Source organism: Microchirus variegatus, assembly GCF_963457635.1.
Source record: "Microchirus variegatus genome assembly, chromosome: 9".
NCBI classification, from domain to species: domain Eukaryota; kingdom Metazoa; phylum Chordata; class Actinopteri; order Pleuronectiformes; family Soleidae; genus Microchirus; species Microchirus variegatus.
This window is the reverse complement of record NC_139810.1, coordinates 5,760,218-5,783,661: the sequence shown is the minus strand read 5'-3', so window position 1 is coordinate 5,783,661 and position 23,444 is coordinate 5,760,218. Positions and strand designations below refer to the sequence as shown.

The 23,444-nt window shown below is 41.2% G+C and overlaps 1 protein-coding gene across 1 annotated transcript in view; it reads left to right on the top strand.

Moving 5' to 3' along the window:
• Window positions 1-822: 822 nt before the first annotated feature.
• LOC310931780 (serine/threonine-protein kinase WNK2) overlaps window positions 823-23,444 on the top strand; it is a gene marked incomplete at both ends in the record, with an annotated part of 49,776 nt that continues 27,154 nt past the window's right edge. Inside the window, 5 exons of the mRNA XM_083895009.1 lie at window positions 823-1,452; window positions 18,883-19,055; window positions 19,135-19,355; window positions 19,439-19,596; window positions 23,062-23,150. Of these exons, the coding sequence (XP_083751135.1) occupies window positions 823-1,452; window positions 18,883-19,055; window positions 19,135-19,355; window positions 19,439-19,596; window positions 23,062-23,150 (1,271 nt within the window). The remainder of the gene's footprint in view (window positions 1,453-18,882; window positions 19,056-19,134; window positions 19,356-19,438; window positions 19,597-23,061; window positions 23,151-23,444) is intronic.

The following is a 23,444-nucleotide window of genomic DNA, read 5'->3' as shown; positions in this document are numbered from 1 at the left end:
TCCCCCAGCTTTCCATGTGCCTCAGGCACTTGCTCCGGCTATCCCTTCCAATTAATGGAGCGAGATAGCTGGAACAACTTTTGTTGTTTTTTGTTTTTTTTTGTTGCTTCCTGGCGCTCCCCAGCCGGCAAGTTAGCTTGAGGCAAGTTCTGGGTAGCACCGGGGAGGGAATTGCAAGAGAATGGAAAAGTATTGTGAGGAAATGCAAAATTGCACCCTATCTGGGCTCCGTAGTTTAGTTTAATTATTATTTCCTGCCTGTGATTGGAAAAATATGTTCCTATTTTACATGAATAACTTGAAAATACTGCCTAACTTGACACCATAGTCCTATTTTAAGTTGCCACTACATCTTATTAATAATATTTATCCTTTAGCAACAATAAAGCATTGTGCTACATATTATGGTAATATAAGTAATGTTTTTGATGACAATAGTCACATGAGTTCACCTGTGAATGTATTTTTCTGAAAGCATATACACACGAGCTTGATTTTCACGGCTGTTTTAACACATTTCCTTGTCTTTTAATCCACCTGTTTACTGAAACCACCATAATGGCGGAAGCAGTTCATATAATAGCGTCAGTATTGTCTTACACGCTGGTCATTGTTGGATTTTGTTTCACTGACGGGCATCGTTTGTTTTGCAGCGTTTATACCGGGTAAAACCTCGTCTGTGCCATCAATTCCAGTGTCGCGTGGAGCCTCTGCTGCAAACCTGGGCCCTACAGGTGTCCGCCTTTGAATCTGCATGCTGGGAAGTGAAGCCATGGCTCGAATGACCTGGAAACCAAAGTGACTCAAACTTTAAAAATCACAATGGATCCGGAGTCGAATTCATACTCCGGGAGCCACCAAGAACTGAAATATCCATCAGTTCCCAACTCTCAGCGTGAGCTGGTCATGGGTGATGGTAATATCAACCTCTTTGACCCAGTCGTGAGGGGTGGGAGCGACCCCAGCGCGTACCCTTCGTCCAGCTATCACAGGAACGTGCATCAAAAGTTTATCAGGAGAAGTCTGTGGTTCTCAGAACCGGACGAGCAAGCGTTTGAAGCGCCTGAATGTGATAACAAGAACAAGATCCTGAACATAAACCTACGGACAATAGTGGACAGGACTCTGGGGACTAGTGGGGGTGTTCAAGAGGGGTCCAGTACCGAAAGTCAGGGTATCCAAAAAGACAGCGCGACAGAGAGTGCTAGCGCCGACGAGGAGAAGGAAAAAGGTGGAGATGCCTTAAATGTTGTTTGTAATGACGGCGCCAAATCCACTGTCAAGGCAGCCAGCGAGGAGAACGAGGAAGAGGCAGAGATGAAAGCGGTCTCCACGTCTCCAGGAGGAAGGTTCCTTAAGTTTGACATTGAGCTGGGGAGAGGCTCCTTCAAGACGGTCTACAAGGGCCTGGATACTGACACCTGGGTGGAGGTTGCCTGGTGTGAGCTGCAGGTAATGTACCACTGCTGTCCATCTGGTCTCTAAAGATGCTTTTATCCACACTTTTTGAAACTGAAACGGCATTCTCATTGCTAGTGTTTTGTCTGTTTTGTAGTGTTTTATTCACCCCCTAGTTGCCTGTGTGTGAGTTGTGACATGGATGTGCTGAAAATTAATGGGACAAAGATAAAACGACACCTTCATTAACTCAGTGAAAATGCTACAGTGGTTATCATTTTTTATCTTTTATAGTGCTGGGCATGTTTGCGGCAGCTAACGGCGCCAATGTTAACATACGTTAACGCATGGCGACTGGCCAGAAAAAGACACACGTGGCGTCATGTTTACGTGCCACGGCACCGGAGCCAGGCACCATTTACCAGTTAGCTCCGTTAGCTAGCACCTTTAGCCCCGTTGGAGCGGTCTGTTTATTAAATGAAAAGAGCAGCACTACAAATAACCAGCGTACCTGCGTGTACTGCATATGTGTGCCTCTGTTTTTAAAGTTTAGCATTACTTTAGAGACTAATTTTAACAATCGGGAGTCACGTAAACATGACGTCCCGTACGTCTTTTTCCGGTCAGTCCTCGTGGAAACGCGTCATGCGTTAACATGCTCAGCACTAATCTTTTACTTCGGCCCCTCTCTCAATCGATCTTTTAATTGATCCAGTTGAGGACATAAAAAGATATTGAACACTGTTGTAAAGAGTAAAGGCCACATTATAATTCTCCGACTGCGTATGCGTTATCCGTCTGCGTCACCACGGAGACGCCTCGAGCATTTATACTTCTGCGTCGTGGTGACAGACACGCGCTGCATTTTCCCGCCCGATCAGAAGGGGTCGCTGCGCAAGGTTGTTCTGCTTCAGGCTACAGTGAGCAATGGCGTCCGAGAAAGAAAGAGAGAGAAAGACTGTTGTTGTTGAAACAGTAGCCGTTTCTCACTTTTCTGTGAGAAACGGCTTTAAGATAATTTGAGGCGAGAAATTGGCCATTTAGAGTCTAAACATGTGCTGTGTGTGTTAAGATATGACGTATTTATAGTTTGGCATCGGCGGGGATCAGCTCTGCGTCTGTGCACGCGCGGTGCACACTGTGAGCCGACACAGAGCAGCTTCGCTCAGCCTGTCCTGAGGACCAATCGCAGCTCTTGCCGTCTCCGTTGTCCCTTGACGGAGTGACGGACACTTAAAAAATATTTCGTGCAGTCGGAGACTACGCAGAGGCTCTTCGACAGTCTCTGCGTCGACGCAGAGTCTCTGCGTAACCTACGCAGAGCACTTTACGCAGAAGTATAAATTGGGATTAAGGTTCGTGACAAACTTTAATGGCTACTGCTGGAAGATAAATGTGCGTTGTAGCATTGTGCCGGAAGTGAGTCATCGCAGTCAAATGTAAAGCTGATGAAGATAAAACTTAAATGAGAATATAAGCAAGCGCCTTTATTTCTGTTGGTTGTCGTTAAGGGGAAACGTCGACTTTTTAAGCTAACATTTGTGATTAAACATTGTCTTTCAGTAGTTGTACACGTTAACCCTGAGGGATTCAAAATGGCCTAACAGGAAAAAAGGCATTTGAAGCTGAGCATTGTTGAGGTGACAAAAGTGGAGCACAAATCTATAATTTGTTGCTAAACACTCCCCCGGTAACTTCTGCAGACAACAACTGTAGAACGTTTCTGCATGACTGGCTGACGGCTTACCAGAAATAGCTGGGGCTGGCTTATTGAAAACCAGCAAGAGACCTTGTGCTTATAGTCAATTGCATAGTCGTATTGCCGAGGAGTAAATGCTAATTAAACACATTCCAGCTGCTGAAAAACCTGTTAAAACCCAGGACTGGACTGTTTTGACCAGTGAGAATAGGGTATTTGTGACGCCCAAGCATACTTTCAGTTAAATAGTCATCAGTGGAGGAATGGATTGCCTGCCTGACTCTTAGGGAAGCTCTCTCCCGGTGCTCTGTGTCGATGGAAGGTTCACACGTCACAGCAGTATAATGGTGATGTCTTCAGGGGGCTGTCAATCAGACCAGGGTCTCATGAGAGAGTCCACTAAGTTGCAAATGGGTTACCACCACCACTAAATCACAAATGGTTTACTCAGGAATAGTGATTGACAAGCATTAGCTGCTGACGTGGGTTGACGGCTATCACCGGTGAAGCATTGCGATCAGCATTTTTGCAAACACAGACACACACGAGGACAGTCAATCTTGTCTTGTGTTGCTCAGACACAAGAAAATCAGCAGCTTAGACTGTGCAAAGGTATTAACTAATTATTTGCATCACTTGGAGACTGCAGCAGGGATTATCTCTCGCTCCCTCTCTCTTTCTCTCTCAGGAGGCTTAAGGGGGGACTACAGTGAGCATGGCTGGGCCCTCAAAGAAAGAAAACTTATACTGCGAATTGTTATTCTTTTCATGATACAGATTAAAATAGTTGAAAGAGTCGTTTTGCCCTTTCTTTTCCCCCCTTAATCATCAGGCTAGCTGCTAATGTAATGAGACTGACTCTGGTTACTGAAGGGACCAGAGCCAGAGGGATACGTCTGTGAACTCTGTCCCAGCATGTGAGTGTGCATGTTATGAGCTGTGCTATACTTGCTGCATCCCTCCCTCTGTGCAACAGGAGGTAGACAGACAGGAAGCAGCTGAAGTGCGTTTGTAGCCTGCTGTGAAGCGCGTGGCGGGGTCCGCGGCCTCGGCGAATAAGTCGCGTAGGATCCTGAAAACATGTCGTGTCACTGACCAGGAGGGACTGAAGAATGCGTCCTGCTCGATGCGTTGAATAGAGCTTAAACCTGTTTTGGATGACTGTAGCATCACAAGGCAGTGACACATCTTATCGCTCAAAGAGCTTAAAAGATAGTGTGACAATCGGCTCGGAATGAGTACAATTGCAGCGAGAGACGACACGATTATCTCATTTGGCTGATGACGTTTTCCCCTCAGTGTGACAACACTGGAGTCCACAGATAACAGGATGTGGAACAGGAAACAATTTGTGGGATTTTATTTCCCCCCAGTGAGGCATATTTAAACTCCCTCTAGTGGTCAGTCAATAATCTGTTTTAATCACAATGCAAATCGTCATGTAATGTTTGTCATTTCCTCACAATGTTTTTTTTTTTTTTTTTAGCTTAGAGCCAGCCGCGAGTCGTCAATAAAAACCAACTATTGAGACTAATGCTAACATTAAACAAAACACTCTGCTGAACTGATTAATGAGTTTCATTAGAGCACTCTGCTGTTCATCAGGAGCAGAATCATTGATTAAGGAAGAGCCCTCATAAATTCACCAGAACTATTTGTGATCTGTTAATTAATCCGCCGTCTAGAAAAGTAAACTATTTAATCGGTTTATCAAGGAGGAGTATTTGTTAATTTAATTCACACCACAAACCATTTACACCAAACCATGTGTGTGTATTTAGGGTGTGTCCACATCCCAGTTTTTAAAAGTTGCTGCACCAGTCTCTGGTTTCAAACAAGTTATGCACTTTATCTCTTAACTAATCATGGATGCGTTTTGCGCTCGGCATGGAATAATCAATCAGATGGCCGTCTCCCATTCCCCTCAAGAGATTTAATTGCTATTTTAAGTATATGCAATATTTATGCAGTCACTTTCCATTTACTCATCTTAGCTAAACGCCATCAATGTGCCTGGTCACATATTATCTTATGACAGAAACTCCCATAGAAAATCTTTTTAATGCACATACATTGTGTCTCTAGCGGATGCTTACTTGGCTTTTGAAGGTTGCTGCAAATGTTATGTGAAAAGTGAAAAATCCCCTATTTACTTAAAATGTGGCACCACATTTGGTGTTTGCACTTTATTGTCTAAGATAACGGTATGGAGGACCAAAAATGACAAAACAATCAATCTATAAATGTTTAAATGCAAAATTAAATGTTTACATTTTTTTTTTAATCATGTAAATGGCTATTTCTGTCATTTATTTATTTATTTATTTATATTTATATTTGTATACATTTATGTATTTATATATTTATTTATTGAGGTATTTATACATTTATATATTTATTTGTACATTTATTTATTTATTTTTTCCATACATTTATTTCTGTCTCCGTATGTTAATGAGGTGGGGTGGTGCTAACATTAGTCTGAAGCAGGATTGGTTAGAGAGAGATGTGATCCCATCTACTAGTACTGCCTGGCAGTGTTGCCAATTTAGCGACTTTGTTATATTTGTATCTGCATTTATTTATTTATTGTTTGTTTTGTCGTTTTTGGTCCTCCATAACGCCGTTCCTTAAAGCATCTTAATCAACTTTTAACTCTTTAATGTTGCATATAGGCGATGTCAGCTGCACATTTATCAGTAAACTGTGGTAGAAAACACGGGTTGTATGTTGTAAGTGTCCGGTGAGGCACAAAGAGATTATAATAGGCTATAATTTTCCACTGTCTTTCAAACGGTCACATGACTCGTCTTGCCTGAACATTTAAATCTGGTGCTGTGTTTATTCTCCCTTTCCTCACGCCCTCTCTTTCTCATAACACTGACCCTTTCCTTCCATGCCCGTCTCCCCTCACATCTCTGATTCTGTGCCAGGCTGCTGGCACAACACAGATGGCTCTGGCTCATGCGAGGATGTTAATTTGAGCCGAAAGATATTACGGGTTCTTCGTTGTCGAGCAGGAATATATTTGTCTCGCTTCTGTTTGCCTCGTCTCATTCTATTATTGCTCAATGGAATTTATTTTTTAAACTTTGGAAACTTCCTGTTTCTGCCAGTCGTGCCTCTGTGGATAGATTTTAATCTCAGTGTTGAATGCTGTGTACACACGCTTGCAGATAGAGTTTACTCCGCAGACTTCTCTGTGGTATTTGGCATGAAGTTTGTTGTTCTGTAGATTAAATCTTGTTGTCAGTCTGTGAACGCAGATCTGGCAATGGTCAAGGCAATGATATAAAAAGCATCCTGTGTGTGGGGTTTTTGCAGGACCAAACAACGCAAACTTACAACACAAGTTCATATCTTGGTTCTCGGTGCTTCTGTAGAGTAGATTATGCTGGTGTACATTTGAGTGTTGCGTGTCTCTTTGGATTAACCATGTAAACTTTAAGCCATTGAACAATCCCCAAACTTTGACTGCTCACATGGGGGGAAAAAGGGTCAACTGGGTCATTGGTTACAGTCCATTTGCTGCCTGGAGGCCCAGGAAGGCAAAGGTGGCCTGACCTAGTGGCTGTCAATAACACTGGATTATCAGTGGGCCTCATCTTCAGGCCTCTGCTTCTGTGTCACTCGGCTAACCGAGGACTTTGAGGGACAAAGGGCAAGACGGGAACAGCTCTAGAGTCTAGTTTTAGGAAATATACACACTCTATAGAGGGTGGTTAGATCTTAAAGCTCCATTGTGTTTAAAATTAAGGATCACTGCAAATGTAATTGCTGCTATGCTGCTAAACAGCTATGCTAACGACGCTTCATAACGTGGTGCTGGAAATGGCGAATTATTGGCAAAAAAGAGCAGACGATGGCGATAGTCACGTGTTCATCTTCGTCTTATGTTAGTAGTGATGCCAGCTGGTGCCAAAGATGATTTAAAAACACCCATTGCTGAGTCATTTAATCATTCCCACTGACTTGAAACAATATTTAAACCTGGGATTTATTTATTTTTTGGTCTAGTGGGAATGGGTGTATAATTGTGTCAGGAAATTTGTCAGTGGCCGTTCTCATACCCAGAGAGGATATTTTTTTGCAGTTTGTCAGCCTTCGTTTAAGTGTTTGACCATTGACACTGCTGTAGAAACAGTGCGACCCAAGTTGGCGACCTTCGTAAAGCAAGGTCCTTCTGTAAAGTAGGTACAGTATGAAAAATATGTCCTAAGGCTGTAAAAAACAAATGTTTTTTTAATTTTTTTATTTAAAAGCAGTTATACATTTTCATTAACATACTTATTGGTAGTATATTACATTTTTTTAAGCCACTTAACCCTCCTTCATATTACAGACTGGACATTTAAGTCTTCTTTTGAAATAAAGTGCTTTGAATAAGACTAAGTCAATCTCGGAATTTCAAAGATGGTATCATTATATTGATCTCCCTATCCCTTAGTATATAACATGGTATAACCTGGCATGTTGGTTTAGTCTGGTACCATGGTCTTAATCTCACATTCTCTTAAATAGATGTCATCAAACTAACGTTTTCTTTTTACTTTAAGTTAATGTATGTGTACAAATGAAAGACAACTGTCAGAGACGTATTCATTTAAGTGTTTTGCAGTGGAGCTGAACTTGAGTGCATTTCATTGAGAGGCGTCTACTCTTGGCCCACTTGTTTTTTTACAAGCAGGAGAGGAAAACAATATCAGAAACACATTTAAACATAATGTAGTCCATTACAACACCACTGCCAGCTACATTTGTCGTAATAAATACATGGTTGTATATCAGCGTTCTATAGTTTTGGAAAAAGGCTAGAATGGAGCTATAAAATTCAATTAACGCAACCACAAAAGGGCTGTTAATGATACCACGCAAGAGCCAAATTGTACATTAGACCGTAGAAGTATATAAAAACAACAAGTGATCGTAGAGTTCACGTTTGGCGAAAGGCCATTTTTAAGAGCCAACACGAGGATTTGGCTCAATGTGGCACAAGTACAAGTCTTTACAGGACAATTTAGAATATTTAGAATGTTTTTATAAGACCTAAAATTAAATTCAATGTATCCATGTAGTGAAGCTGCGAGTTCTTGTCAAATGTGTTCTGTCATTTTAAAGGTCATGGCGAATTCTAGTTCTGTATTTAAATCCATTTTTGGAGAGGATCTGAGTGTGCCTTCTCTTCCTCTTTTTTTTCCTGAGTGCACTTTTAATTGCATTTGTCGTGTGTATTTATGGGTCAGACATTTTTCTTTTTCACATGTTTTATTATAGTTGGACTGTAACTAATCCATTAAGTGTGTTTGAAGTACTCAAACAGTTGTGCATACAATTCTGTCAGTCCTCGTTCTGTCTGAAATAGATATAGATATTCCAGCAGTGAGTGTCTGGTGTCTTGTTTCAATCTGTGCTGTTATGTTTGTGGCTTTTATGTCAACATATGACATTTTGCACAACTCCAGGTTACCGACAGTGCTGCAGTCTAAACTTGAGCTGATTAAGATTTCACTGAACGACCTTTGACCTCCCTCATTCTTCCAACAATACAAAGTGTCACAACAGCTCATTAGGCTTTGTAAAAGCTTTTGGAATTTAAGGTGGTTATATATTATGAATCAACCTGGAGGAATTAAGACTTCCTGTTACTTTTTCTTTATCTTTTTACCTCTGCATCACTAAGCTATTTATGTAATAATAAGCAGTCACAAATGGCCCCACTGTAGCACCACAGTCTTAAGTCACTGTAGTGGTAAACTGTAATTAACAGCTGATTTCATTTGTAAAGCTCCTTTTGTGCAGGAATCTTTTTTTTTTTTTTTCAGCGGTACCTAAGAATAAGGACGACTGACTCATTTGTATTCAGCTGCATGAGATGAAAAGAGGCCATGTGGTCATTTTAGAGGCTTTTATTAGCACTGGTTTTGTACTTGGTTAACTGACACTAAAGGGTCTTTATGATCAGAGGTGTACCAGATAAAAAAATATGGGTATGGGTAAATAGTCCTGTTACTGGCTATTTTGCTTGTATGTGTATAGCTACACAACTTAAACTACATGTGCCCCAGTGGAACCATCCATCATGATGTCATCTTACTGTTTCAAAAGGGATGCAAATTGACTCATTAGTTAATGAATTTATTTATTTATTTAATTATATTTATAAAATAGATATTTTTTATATATATTTTTAGTTAACGGGGACAATGTGCATTTTTCAGGCTGGTTCAGAGATAGCTATATGTTCAGGTTCAAGTTACCTTGTTTATACCCGTAGGTAGTTTTGTTTTGTTTTGCAGCAAGATTTTGGCATTTAGTTACAAATTAAAACAAGAAACTAGACATGGCACAAAATACTAATAGATAGAAATATGATGTGAACGAGTACTGGGGTCACTGCTAATTCAGAACATGAATGAAAAATCTGTGAAAAGAATAATGAAGGAACTCCTCTAGAAACAAAACAACAATATAAGCTAATTTACAGCTATATCCCTGTAAACAGGGAAACGCATAATAACTTCTCTTACTTTGTCTCGAGGAGAAAGTGGATAGAAACCCAAGCCCATTGCGACCTGGGGGGGTCAGGCTGGGTTGTGACAACATTTTTCAGATTATGTTAGGTTAAATCACAGTGGGTGAGCAAGTCTGTTTGACATGCAACTGATGCATGCTCTATCCTCTGCCTAAGGCTACTATATTTTTGTTTTAAATGCATACATTCTGCTCTGAGATGCATGTGTTGTCCACACTACCCCAGGAGGTGAATATGTTTAAAAATGCTGCTTCTTCACTTTTATTTTTTGAAAGCTTTAAAAAAAAAAAAAAAAAAGATGATTCAAGTCCCCCGCACTCATTTTTGATTTATCTCTGTTCACAACTCGACTATTAGTCTACTGTAAGTTTCATCGTCATTCTCATAACATAAAAATTCAGCCCAAGCCGCACTCCCGTCTTTGACAGCACCGCTCTTATTCTCTCATTAATCACTGGGTCTTTGCTCCTAAAGAAATTCTCCTCCTGCTTTGGCTTCCATTTGCTGTGAAACCTGACAAATTTATGACATATTTTTGTAGTAATGCGAGTGATGATTTATTGTCCAGCAGTGTGCATCTAACTTATCCTGCTGCTTAAGTTTAACTTAACCAAAACGTTGAAGTAGTATTTGCATTAACAGCTGGCAGAGAAGAATTGAACATATCATTCCACAGATTTTTGTTTTATAATCATTCATGTGAAGGCGCCACTGGAATGAAGACATGAAGCTGCTTTCAAGTTTCCCCTTGCACGGGAAAAAGGCTTACTTGTGTTTTGCCAGTGTGGTGTTTTAGAGAATTATGCTGAATAAAGACTGTCCCTCTGGCTCGGTGCCCCTACACTGCAGCAGCTTATAAAATGGTCAAGGGAGGGGGGAATTGGCACAGCTGCCCTTGTGACTCGGGACATCTCTACCCAGTTCGCCATTCTTCTCTACCTTGTTCCCAGCTCCAAACATCATCATTACTGATGCTTACCGTCCGTACTCTTGGTTTTTACCAGTCCTTTCTGGATTGGACTGATTTGCGTGGGCATTGAGCACAATATTTAACACTTGTGTAAACTTCAGGACGGATGGGCGTTCAGTGCCATCCTGGGTATCATAGCACCACAGCTATTTGTAGCTGGTATGGTGCGTTTCAGTGTGTTAAGTCTGTGTGTGTTTGTGTGTTGAATATGCCACCACCAGCTGTTGTCCCTTAGGTGCTGCTGGACACACTAGTTAGACACTGCTTCTTGTCAGGCGTTTTGATTTGGTCCTTATGCCGTGTTTCCATTATGGTACAGTATGGTTTGGAATTGTAAAGCCCTGAGTCAGGCTTGCATTTTGACTGCGAACCGTACCTTTACTTGATAGGCTGAGTTTGGGCTGTGTCTGATGGCCACGTCGGCGAGATACACGGTGTGACGTCAACGAACCACGCCGTCCAACTCCTCCAGCGTGTTGTTGTCTGCTTGGTTTGTGGCCGTTTGTCTTGACAAGACGTCAAGTTTTTAATGAGAAGATACTGCATTAGTTGAAGAAACACTAGCCGTAAAAGAGTTACATTCACTGTCGCCCAATCAGCCTGTCTGTACCCAAGGGAAGGGTGCCAAAAAATGGAAAAACGAACCATTCCACTTGGTGGAAACAAAGCTTTATTGGTTGAGAGCCCTTACACATGAGATAGGGTTAAGGCTGGTGTTAGGCTGAGATAGATTGTATCATATCATCTTTTTAAGTGTTTTGGGAGCCCTTTAATGCTGTTTTTGGAAAACGGGTCCCAGAGAACCCTTGCATTTTCACATACAACAATATGTAACTTTGGGTCAACGATCATGTCATTGCCCTATCTCTGTACGTCTTGTTCGGCATTTTTGGTTTGTTTCAGCATTACAGTGCCATATACTGAACGCCAGAACACATAATAACACCCTGTGAGGTCCTCTGCTGTTGTAGCCCATCTGCTTCAAGGTTTTTGCTGTGTTGTGCTTTCAGAGATGATCTTCTACGTACCTTGGGTCGTATAATAAGTGTTTATTGGAGTAACTGTGACCTTTCTATAATTTCCAGCCAGTAGGTAATTCTACTCTGACCTCTGTCATTAACGCGGCATTTTTTGTGTCAAGAACTGCCACTCACGGGATATTTTTCAGATTATTCTTTGTAAACCATTGAGTTGGTAGTGCGAGAGAATCCCAGTTGATCAGCAGTTTCTGTAATACTCAGACCAAGCCTGTCTGGCTCCAACAACCACACCATGTTCAAAGTCACCTTTCTTCCCCATTTTGATGCCAGGTTTGAATTTCAACAGGTCATCTTGACCCAGTCTACATGACTAAATGCATTGGGTTGCCATCATGCGATTAGCTGATTAGATATTTGAGTTAACAAACAGTTTAACTAGTGCGTAATAAAGTTGACAGTGAGTCTGTTGTCACCGTCTTCTTCTTTAAGGGCTCAGCAAATTTGAGAGACAGAATGATATTGTTAGTGACTTGTCCATGGATGTCCTGTGTTTTGCCTTTTGTCAGTTGGGATTGGCTCCATTTACCCTCACAACCCTCAAGGGGATAAAGTGGTTGAAAATGGAAGGATGGACTTGCCTTTTTCTTAAAACTCAGACTGTGATATCAGCATTGACCTCAAAAATCCTGCGTCATGTGAGCTTAATCAAGGTTGCGATCAGTTGGCAGTTGTCAATGTGATTGCATAAGCACCAGCATTGGTCTTTTGACGAGGCAAGTGTGTAATCAGGTTTTTTTTTGTTTTTTGTTTTTTTTTGTCAAAGGACTGTTTGTCAGCCTACGCATTAAGATTGTGACAGGAAAGAGGTCTGTAAGAGGTTTTATGTGCTGTAACGTTGGCTAACTCCTCCTGGTCACAATCAGCCAGACAAAGCTTGTACACTTTAATACTCATGCAGCAAACTTAAAGGCCACGTAAAGTTCATACAGTTCTAGTTCTAAGCTGAGCAGTGACATAATAGTTTGTTTTTGTCCTGTTAATTTCCTTGTTGAGGGTGTGGTAGTGTCTATCATGCATCTCCCCATCGTCACCTCCTGTAATCTGTCCTCCTCCTGTTTTTCTGGGCTCACTACAAGCAGAACCTGACTTTTAGCCTCCTTAATGCATCATTTTGCCCTCCTCCTTGCCGTGTACCATTGTTCCAGCAGCAGCAGTGCTGGAAGGCATAGCTTTCCACTCATAGTGGCAGCATGACGGTAACACTAAACAGAGATAACACAGTATGACCACTGACCAGCGCTGAGGCTGGCCAGTGCCTCCTGCAGTCGTGATGGATGGGGAACGATTCAGCTGTGGGCAGGCCGCTGGCTCATGGCTCGCTCCGCAACAGCTCTTTTTGCAGCAGCAGACGCACAGCAGTAGTCGTTGGTTATAAAGGATGGGTGCAGTGAGGTGGCACAGTGGCCAAAGAAATGAGCATACCTCCTTCACCTTGGCAACAAGGATTTATGTGCCACGATTCCTTATATCCTCGTCATTGTTGTAATATCGAAATAATAAGATAAAACTCTTAAGTAGTGCCAAAATTTTAATTATAAGGGTAAGGTTTGGTTTAAATTTTAACTGGTTATCGTTAAGGTTAGGGATAAGACTTTGTTTAGTCTGATCAATGAATGGAAGACAGTGCCCTGTTGTCGGAATAATGGTTGCGTAAACAACAAATAGACAAATCTAATCTTTACCATTACGTCCATCATTTGATGTCTACTGCTACTTGTTCTGAAGTTAGATATATGCCTAATCTCTTGAGACAAATGAGTATATTAGATGTACCTGTCTAGATCTTCAAGCTGTTTTAATTGTAAATCCCTGACGAATGTTTCCAATGTGGTTGCTGTAACAAAAGATCAGAATCAGGTCAAGTTAATGAGGTAACTAATCGGTAATTAGGAAAGCAAAGCTGTAGAGACGGACTAATTTGAGAAAGTGTAATTTAGCTGCCGTAATTGGGACCAATGCTGAAGCCTTTTACTCCTATACATTTACTTTGCTGGTTTGGTTCCCGCTGGTTTATTGATCCCAGACCACTACATTTTGTGTGTGTATATATACACACATATACATAGACATATATATATATGTCTATGTATATATGTGTGTGTTCTTTCCACCTTAGCTTTACCTTAATTGTTTGAACTACACGAACAAAAGTACCTAAACTTTGTTTTGCCCTCAAGAAAGATGTGAGTTAATGGTGTTGAAAAGACTGATATCCCATAGTTTTTGTGTAAGGGCCTGGTACTGAAGATTTGTGCTGTAAATTTGACCATTTCTTACATGAATGTGCCGACTTATAGAACTTTTAATTTGAACTCCAATACAGTCCTTGTGTATATACAAACTGTATTTCAGTAACAACATTAAAACCCCATTATTGGTCTTTTTGCTGTTGCTAATCAGTGTATTTCATGTTTTGGTGATACAGCACTTCATTGTAGTAAAGTCATTCAGGAGAAAGCAGTAAGTGAGAGGTGGCCTGTTCAACCCCACTGCTCTCTCTTTCCCACAAGGGAACAGTTTGACTCAATTAGTGAATAATTAGTTGCTGCTGTATCCTTCTGAGTCCCAGTGTTACTTATATTTTTTTTGTCAAAGAAAAGGTGTAGTTACTGCGGGTGAAGTTGGCTGCATCATTCAGTGATGCAATGTTTTGACTCGCTTGTCACACAGTTGGAGTTTGTGCTTTTTTTCTTCACTTACCTAATAAGTTGTTGCTGTTTTTATGCTTCTGCTCATGGCAGAAATGTCCAATTAAATGGTAAATCCTTCCCTTGACATGCCTGCAGAGCTCTCTTACTGTAAGCGTAGTCTTTTGCGTGTGTTGGGGAGAAGAATGTCACACCAATGCTGTTAATTTAACAGATTTGTGTTGTGTTGCACATGTTTTCGCTGCTCTCTCTGTGACTTTGATTTGTTAATAAGAAGCAGCAGCAACAACATTTTATTTTAATCTCGTATCCTTCAATCGAGAGGAGGTGATCCATGTGAAGCGTCATGCCTATAAACCAAAAACGTGCATAATCATATAAGTAGAAAGAGGGATGACACAGGTTAATTAAATATTCTCTTTTGCTGGGACTTTGTTACAGGTGACTTCAGTTATTCAGACTAGGGCTGCAACAATTATACAATTTTGGACGACGTTCTTTTTTATGACTTTTTTGTAAAATTTTGGATGACATACTTTGTTATGACTTTTGTCAAATTTTGGACGACATAACTTTTATGCCTACTAATTGCCGTTTTATTTGTCAAAATAACATTTAATGGACCAAAAAGATGAATCGAGGAAATGTTCCAAACCAACTTAAGCCGTTATAATCGACATACAGTACTTGCTTTGTCAACTCTTAGATTCTCAGGTGAAGTAGCCGAGCTTCCAGTCATCTCTCCTCTCTAACAGGTTATTTATACTTAAATGGACAGGATGCTTTAGAGATGACATGTGACATTAGGTCAGGAACTTGATTTGAATGCATAGTTGAGCAATTACACGGTATATTGCTCAGCAGAGTTCCCAGGACTAATGTTTTAATCTATTACCTGGTCCCCTCCAGAGAGGCCCACTGTTTCTGCATCTTCTTCTGATGTATGTGTGCTGTGCCAGGTTTGGGCAACAAATAGAGTACAGCACACAGATGTAGTGGGAGGCGGCAGAATTGAGCATAGCTTTATGGATTGCTTCCTGCTAATGTCACCATCTATTTTTCTGTCGCTGCTGCTGCCCTGTGTGGCTCTCTGTGTGTATTTAACGTTGCCTAGGTGGCTTTCCTTCCCTTTGACTAAGTGTAAGCTTGATGGGATTATAAAAATTAATACAAACATGGGTCTGTTCACAGCACCGTTTTGATTTCACACACATAATAAAGAGCTCACTTCCTCCTTTATCTCTTATTTGTGCATTAGAGAGAGAGGAAACCTGATCCGAGCCCGTCAGATACACTGTGTGTCAGGTTCGTCGTAGGTTTTGGTGGAGTTTGTTTATGTTGGCTGAGTTTAGCCTACTTGTTGTGGTTCTTTTAGTAAAATAAACTGAAGCAGCACTTTGGCCTTATGCACACTGAAACACAACTTTCCCTCTGTGTTTTTCCCTTTCCTTCTTAAAAGGTTTTCTGTAAACAAGGCATTGTTTCAAGAGATTTCTTCATATATGCAAAAAATAAATAAAAACGGCTCTAAATGCTGTATTATACATGTCAGGCTAGCCTTAGCCTAGCTAAGGATGCAGGGCATGACTGTATTGGGCGTAGGTTACAGGTTTGAACATGGGTTTGGGCCGAGTTTTCCCTTGGACTCAGTTTAGGGCATTTGTGATTCGTGTGTGCGATATTTATTTATTTTTTTAAGTAAGATAAGATTGATAGATTAGAAATGTGGTAGGTCATTGCTATGAATTATAATACCATCAAAAGGTATCTCCTCTCGGTTGTCGTCCTTGTTGTAGAATTTGAAAAGTAAACAGTGAAGTATGAGCCTTTTACTTCACCGTTTACTTGAAGTAAACGGTGAGATTTTCAAATTTCTAGACTTGACCACAATAGTCTTCGCTATTAGCCGTGGTGAGGCTAACAACTAGGCTAACAGCTGAGTCTGCAGATTTGTTCATTAGGTTTCCATCTGTGGTGTAGCACCAAAAATACTTCCCTGAACCGCTTTTCAGATGCTTTGGTGTCACGATTCAAAACAACATAACACCCACTGTTGTCTTGTTGTGATAAACAACAAGGACATGGATGTAAGCCAAGCTGTGTCCACAGCACCCTCTGCTGGATAGCTTGTTTATTACGTGAAAATGTCTGCTGTGTTTCGAGGCTGGATATTTGTTGTATTTTTTCACATTTTGATTTAAAAAACGAAAATAGATAAATTGGTCAGCTCTACGGCCGGGCTGGGACAGAAGAATGCAGCCAGAGGGAGTGACATTCTCCCATTGTCTCAGTATCCATATGTATCTGTGTGTGCATCTCAACCATGCTGTGCAACACCTACATGTGAATGTGGCAGGAGCCTGAAAGTCTACTGAGCGGGGGAAACTGGAGATGTGGAAGTGTGAAGATCTGTGGTGCGTTATTCAAGAAAAGCAACAACATTTTTCTTAAAGATGAGATGGGGAAATTATAAGAATGGAATGAAAGGGGAGTAATGTGGAGATGGGAGTGTTGCTTAAAGGCAGGAAAAGCTGCACTGCTTCAGGGTTAAAATTAGATCTTGGCTGTCTGTCTCATTCCTCAGCATCTCCTTTTTTAAACCTGTGTTTCAGGTAGACTTCAGGCCATATGCTGCTCCTGCTGCTGCTGCTGCTCTGCAGCAAGGAACACTTGGGGAAAAGCCTAACTTGGGCGGCCCCCGGCCTCTGTCTTCTATTGCTCAGCTTGCCTCAGTAAAAAGGGTTCTCTGCAGAACTGAATTATTCATGTGACTTCAGAAGAGTGTGGTGAAAAATCCCCACCCCCCACACACTTGCACACAAAACCTGATATGACACACACACACACAGTGTGCTTTATCTCTGTCACTCTACTCTTCAACATATTGCGTCATAGCACATATCTCTTCATTTTTAGGTTATTCAGGCTGTCGTTTGCAGTTCCTCTCGCAGCGAGTTCACTGTGGTCGTATAATTAAAAAAGATTAGAGATATATCGCTCAGTTGTGTGCTCATCATCGCCTTTCCCCAGCCTGTGTAGTCTGTCTCTGTTAGGGGTGGGACCATGCTTTCAGACCATGCTCGCATCTGTTTGTTACATAAATTGTTGCGGTGGTGGTTAAGAAAAAACGGGGGAATTGCAGCAGAAGAAACCCTCTGCACCCGAGCAAGAGCAACGTGCTCTCTCAGTGTGGAGACGGAGGAAAGGGATGTGAGTGAATGTGTGTGCGTGGGATGTTTGGTGATGGAGAAGGGAGTGGTTGGTTGTTAGGGGTGCAGAGAGAGACAGATTGCAGATATCGGAGGGTGGTGCTGCAGGGAGAGTCAAAGGTAGTGGATGAGTGTGAGCGAGCAAGTGAAGGAGAAAGACGTGGGGGGAAAAGATCAATGACATGTAACCTTTAGCTGCAGTGTGCTGTGGGTGTGGCCATGTTAATGTTTGGGCTCATTTCCCCCGTGGAGTCATTGTAGCTGTGGTTTGTCACCCTTCTGTCTCTCCACTCAGACTCCATGTTAGATCCATGGAGGATGGAAGAAAAGCTATGTCATTGTTGCTGCTTGAGAAAGCTACCGATCTGGATTCTTCTCTCTCTCACACACAAAATACTGACTGTTATCTCTGATTCACATGTGGTCCTTTTAAGTCAAGACTGACACCAACTTCCCTCTAAATTGTGCAGGGACATGCCTTCAACAATGTTGAGTGTTCATCTGAAGCAAAGACATTAATAGAAATATAGATCAGGTTTAGGGTTGCAAAATTCTGTGAATTTTCAAAGATGGAAACTTTCCATGGGAATTTAGGGGAATAAACTGGAATTTTCAAAATTTAGGTTTCGGGTTGTACAATTCCAGGAATTTTCAAGGATCGAAACTTTCCATCGGAGTTAACAGGAATTTAAGGGAATAAAGAGGAAATTTCATTTCATTTTTTTGCTTTAGGGCTTCAAAATTTTGGGAATTTTCAAAGATGGAAACTTTCCTTGAGAATTAATGGACATTTAAGGGAATAAAAGGGAAATTATTGGAATGAACTGGGAATTTTCAAAATTTCCATGGGAATTAACAGGAATATAAGGTAATAAACTGGGAATTTTCAAAATTGAAGCTTGGCTCTTTATCGGGAACTTAAAATATATAGTAGGGGAAAGTATATTTAAGCATAATCTTGACTAAAACAAACACATGCCACATATCCATGCCACATGGAACTGGGACTCCCACTGACTCGATTCACTTGGTTCAGTCAGAAAGGGTCACATTTGCGTATCCACTCGTTCGCAAGTTTTAGGGCTTCATAAGTTAGGGTAACTATGCCGTGACATGAAACATAATCTCCTCTCACAGACAAATCTGTCAAAATATCATGCTTTTTAATTGTATCATTTTGCTTGGATGTTTTCTTATTACTTAAGTTCATATTTATTACCCTATATTCCCAGTTGGTTCCCATTAATTCCCATTATTCCCATGGAATGCTCCAAAATTCTCCAGCTTAACTTCCCATGAGAATTTACTGAAAATTTAACTGAGATTTTCTGCCCCTTTACAACCCTAGTCAGGTTACAGTTTCACGTTCATTATTTCTCCTCCTAGGATCGTAAGCTGTCAAAAGTGGAGCGCCAGCGTTTTAAGGAGGAAGCAGAGATGTTGAAGGGTCTACAACATCCCAACATTGTCCGTTTCTATGACTTCTGGGAGTCGCCCCTGAAAGGGAAGAAGTGCATAGTACTGGTCACAGAGCTCATGACGTCTGGAACGCTAAAAACGTGAGTGTTTTATATCACAACGGATGAATCCTGACAAATAAGCAGAAAGACATATGTGACTGGATTTTCCCTCCTACAGATATTTAAAGCGCTTCAAGGTAATGAAGCCCAAGGTGCTGCGGAGCTGGTGCAGACAGATCCTGAAAGGCCTCCACTTCCTCCACACCAGGACCCCACCCATCATTCACAGGGATCTCAAGTGTGATAATATCTTCATCACTGGACCCACAGGATCAGTCAAGATAGGAGATTTAGGACTGGCAACGCTCAAGGCAGCTTCCTTTGCCAAGAGCGTCATCGGTAAGAGGCTTTGAAAATGAACGTTTAAATGTGTTAAAGATTGATGTTGACTTCACTTGTCTCTATCTGTTCTCCGTCTTCAGGCACTCCTGAGTTCATGGCTCCAGAGATGTATGAAGAACACTATGATGAAGCCGTGGATGTCTATGCGTTTGGCATGTGCATGCTCGAGATGGCCACGTCAGAATACCCCTACTCCGAGTGCCAGAACGCGGCTCAGATTTACCGCAAAGTCACAAGCGTGAGTCTCGATACTGTACAATGTTTCAAGAATATTTCAGAAATACGTGATTTAGGGGTAAAAAGATACTAATAAAGTAGTGCTGGGCGCTAGGTTAACGCACAATGCACAACCATGGTGACTGACGGGAAAAAGACGTGTGTGACGTCATGTTTACGTGCCGCGACACCGGAGTCCAGGCACCGTTTACCAGTTAGCTCCGTTAGCTGCATTAGCTCGTTTAGCGTCGTTAGCGCCCCTACAGTCAAACTGGAGCGGTCCGTTTATGAAAGGAAAAGAGCAGCGCTACAAATAACCAGTGTACCTGTGTACTGCATGTGTGTGCCTCTGTTTTTAAAGTTTAGCGTTACTTTAGAGACTCATTTTAACAATCCGGAGTCACGTAAACATGACGTCAGGCGCGTCTTTTGCCAGTCAGTCGTCATGGAAACGCATCATGCGCTAATGTTGACGCGGTTAACGCGTCCAACACTATAATAAAGATTAGTCAACCCCTTAAAGCAACATCTGTCGAAATAATAAAGTGGGCTATTATTGTGAAGGACCCAAAATACCTTTGCAGAATCTTACAATACATTTAAAAGTGTCACATACATTTATATACCATTGGCAAGATAAACCTGTAAAGCGAGTTATAGAAAGGGAACAGAACAACTTTTTTTTAGCCTCTAGATGGTTTGAGATTTTCTTCCTCAGTGAATCGTGACTGGCTTCACTGAGTGAATCCAGTCACAGAGTGATCTGTGACTATATATATATATATATATATATATATATATAGTGGATAGAAACACTAAAAATCCACAGAGTTTTTACATTTTGTGGTGTTCTGCTCTATAAATGTAAATGTACTTTATTTATACAGCCCTTTACAACAATCCTTTCGGAGATCCAAAGTGCTTTACAACAATTAAATAAATAAAGAGGAAACAAATAAAAGTAATTAAAAACAGTAAAAACACATATATAGATCCTCAACCTTGAATTTCCTGGGTGAAGACTCTCATGTGCCATATGGAGTCACAGTGGGAGTTGAAATCTCCTTTATTGCTTTTTTCTTTTTATATAGATGAAGCCTAAAGGCTGTTTTCCTATCACATTTTTGATGACGGTGTCTCTGCTAACAAAGCGAAGTGTTTTTAGATGAGAGGGGAACAAAAGTTTTGATAAACTTCCTGATTTAATGAACTAATTTGACTTTAATCTGTGAATTGGCTTCATTTCACCTGCTGATAAATGACGAAAGGCCTCTATGCCCATATTAGTGCGGCTGTCTCTATACAGTAGATGCTGCTCTCTGAAGTGTTGCTGTACACATATCAGAGTGCTCTGTAGAGACCACTGCAGGATATTAATAGGAGATTGATCATAAAGAAAACATGTATATAGTATTCCCTGAGTACATACAACCCTCCGTTGCATAATTGGTTGGAATGTTAATTTGGAATATACCGTAGATCACGTTTTCATATTCTCACAGAAGCATTTGTAATACTGCACATGAATATGAGACATTGGAAGGACCTGCTTGTAAGACAATAAAAGTGAACCCTTTTAGAAGTGATAGTCAAGCCCATATGTTTATAGTTTCACATCATTCCACAGCGGAGGAAAAACATGTCTATATAAACCTCTAAATCCACGCCTACCTCATTATCGTCTGGTTCGCTGTCCATCCGTGTGCTTAGGATGTTCAGAACCAGTCAAAAATTACCATTTAAATTTAGACCAGCTGTGTTCTAAATGTAGTTTACAACAAAACAACATCATGAACCAGAGCAGACCTCGAGAAGACAGCTGCTGCTTCTTCAGGAGAGGAGGAGTTGGGTTTGCTGATGTTTGTAAATCAACGACTGCACCTTCAGATGTATGTTGTCGTCTTGAGAATGGAGGTTTGAGATTGTACACTAAGATATAACTTGGTGAACACATTAAGCTGTCAAAAGAAAGGGAAGTAGATTTAGCTGCACGGGTCGGTTGAGAGATATCTGTGGATGCTTTATGAGGGTTTTTAGATTCCATTGCTGTTGACATGGATCCAGGCTGATCACATCTACAGGGCTAAGCCAACAGGGTGTGTAATACTAGAAACACAAGAGTTCTGTTCAGTTATTTTTGACGGTTTTTTTTCAGTTGGTCATTTATCATTGTGTGTAGGTTTGACCCATCCACTCGAAGATATCAAACTGTTTCCCACTCGAACTCTGTCCTTTTTTTAATTTGGAAACTGTAGTTGTATAAAATAGGAAAACCGAGCAAAGTAATAAAATATATAAATAAATAAAAGAAACTTTCTGCCTCTCAATTTAATGCTAATTACTAGTGCTGGGCACTAGGTTAACGCATGACACGTTTCCATGACGACTGACTGGAAAAAAGACATGCGAGACGTCATGTTTACATGCCGCGACACCAGAGTCCAGGCACCGTTTACCAGTTAGCTCAGTTAGCTGCGTTAGCTCCTTTTAGCGCCGGTTAGCGCGCCTACAGTCGAACTGGAGCGGTATGTTTATTAAACAAAAAGAGCAGAGCTCCAAATAACCAGCTCACCGGTGAACTGCATATGTGTGCCTCTGTTTTTAAAGTTTAGCGTTACTTTAGAGACTCTTTTTAACAATCCGGAGTCACGTAAACATGACGTCACGCTCGTCCTTTTCCGGTCAGTTGTCATGGAAACGTGCCATGCGTTGACGTGCGTTAACGGCATCAACGTTAACGCTCCCAGCACTACTAATTACGGTATTTTCTCGTGGCTTTTCCTGGAGCTTTTCTATTAGTCATCATATTGGTTTGTTAGCTTATTGTGGCTATAGAGCTGCAACTAACGTTTATTTTCTCTATGAATTGTTTGGTCCATAAATGTTAGAAAATGTCAGAAAACGCTGATCAGCGTTTGTCAAACCTGGAAATAACGATGTTCTCAAATGTCTTGTTTTGTCCACAAACCAAAAATGATTCAGTTTTTAGATTTCTTTGTTTATGTGGAGCAAAGAAACAAAAATAAGATTCACGTTTAAGAAGCTAAAACAATCAGAAATCATGTTTTAATACTAATCGATTGCTAAATTCATTGTTTCAGCTCCATGTGGCTAACTGACAAACTGACAATAATCATTTCCGGCAGGCTGTACACAGAGGTGCAATGCTGCTCTTCACAGTTGAAAGTTCTTTATCTCCTCAGTCTCATCCTCCTTTAATCGCAGTTCAAAGGCCTTTCCGTGGCTCTATGTACAGCCATAGCTTACCACTTTAAAACATACACAGACGTTTGGCCCTTGATACGTTCACATCAAAAGGATCAAAGCGGGATGTCACTGTTTTCTGTGTGTGTTCCGTAGTAGTAGAATTATCTCCACCATCTCAAGTCCCAAGTTTCGCATTACACACAAACATTCCTTTGCATTATTGCTTCTTTGTTCGTTAATTAAGACGTTATCGTCTGTTTCCGTTTCACCCCCTCCTCAGGGAGTCAAGCCAGCCAGCTACAACAAGGTCATGGATCCTGAAATCAAGGAGATTATCGGGGAGTGCATCTGCCAGAAGAAGGAGGAGCGGTGAGTGAATGTCCACACTGTGCCCCACAAAGTGCCCTCTCATTTGTTCGGTGCCTCGTTAGCTCCCCCTGCCTCTTTACCTGTGACACTTACACTGTGGCTCTCGGCAGCACTGCAGTCTCTCTCTCTCTCTGTATCTGCAGGGTGTCTTTCAGTGAGCATGTATAATGAGTTTGTGTACAGAGGGGAACATAACAACTTAATTAGCCTCGAGATGGCTCGAGATTTTCTTCTTCAGTGAAGCGTGACTGGCTTCACTGAGTGACTTCATCTTGGTAGCAAAGGTAGTAATCT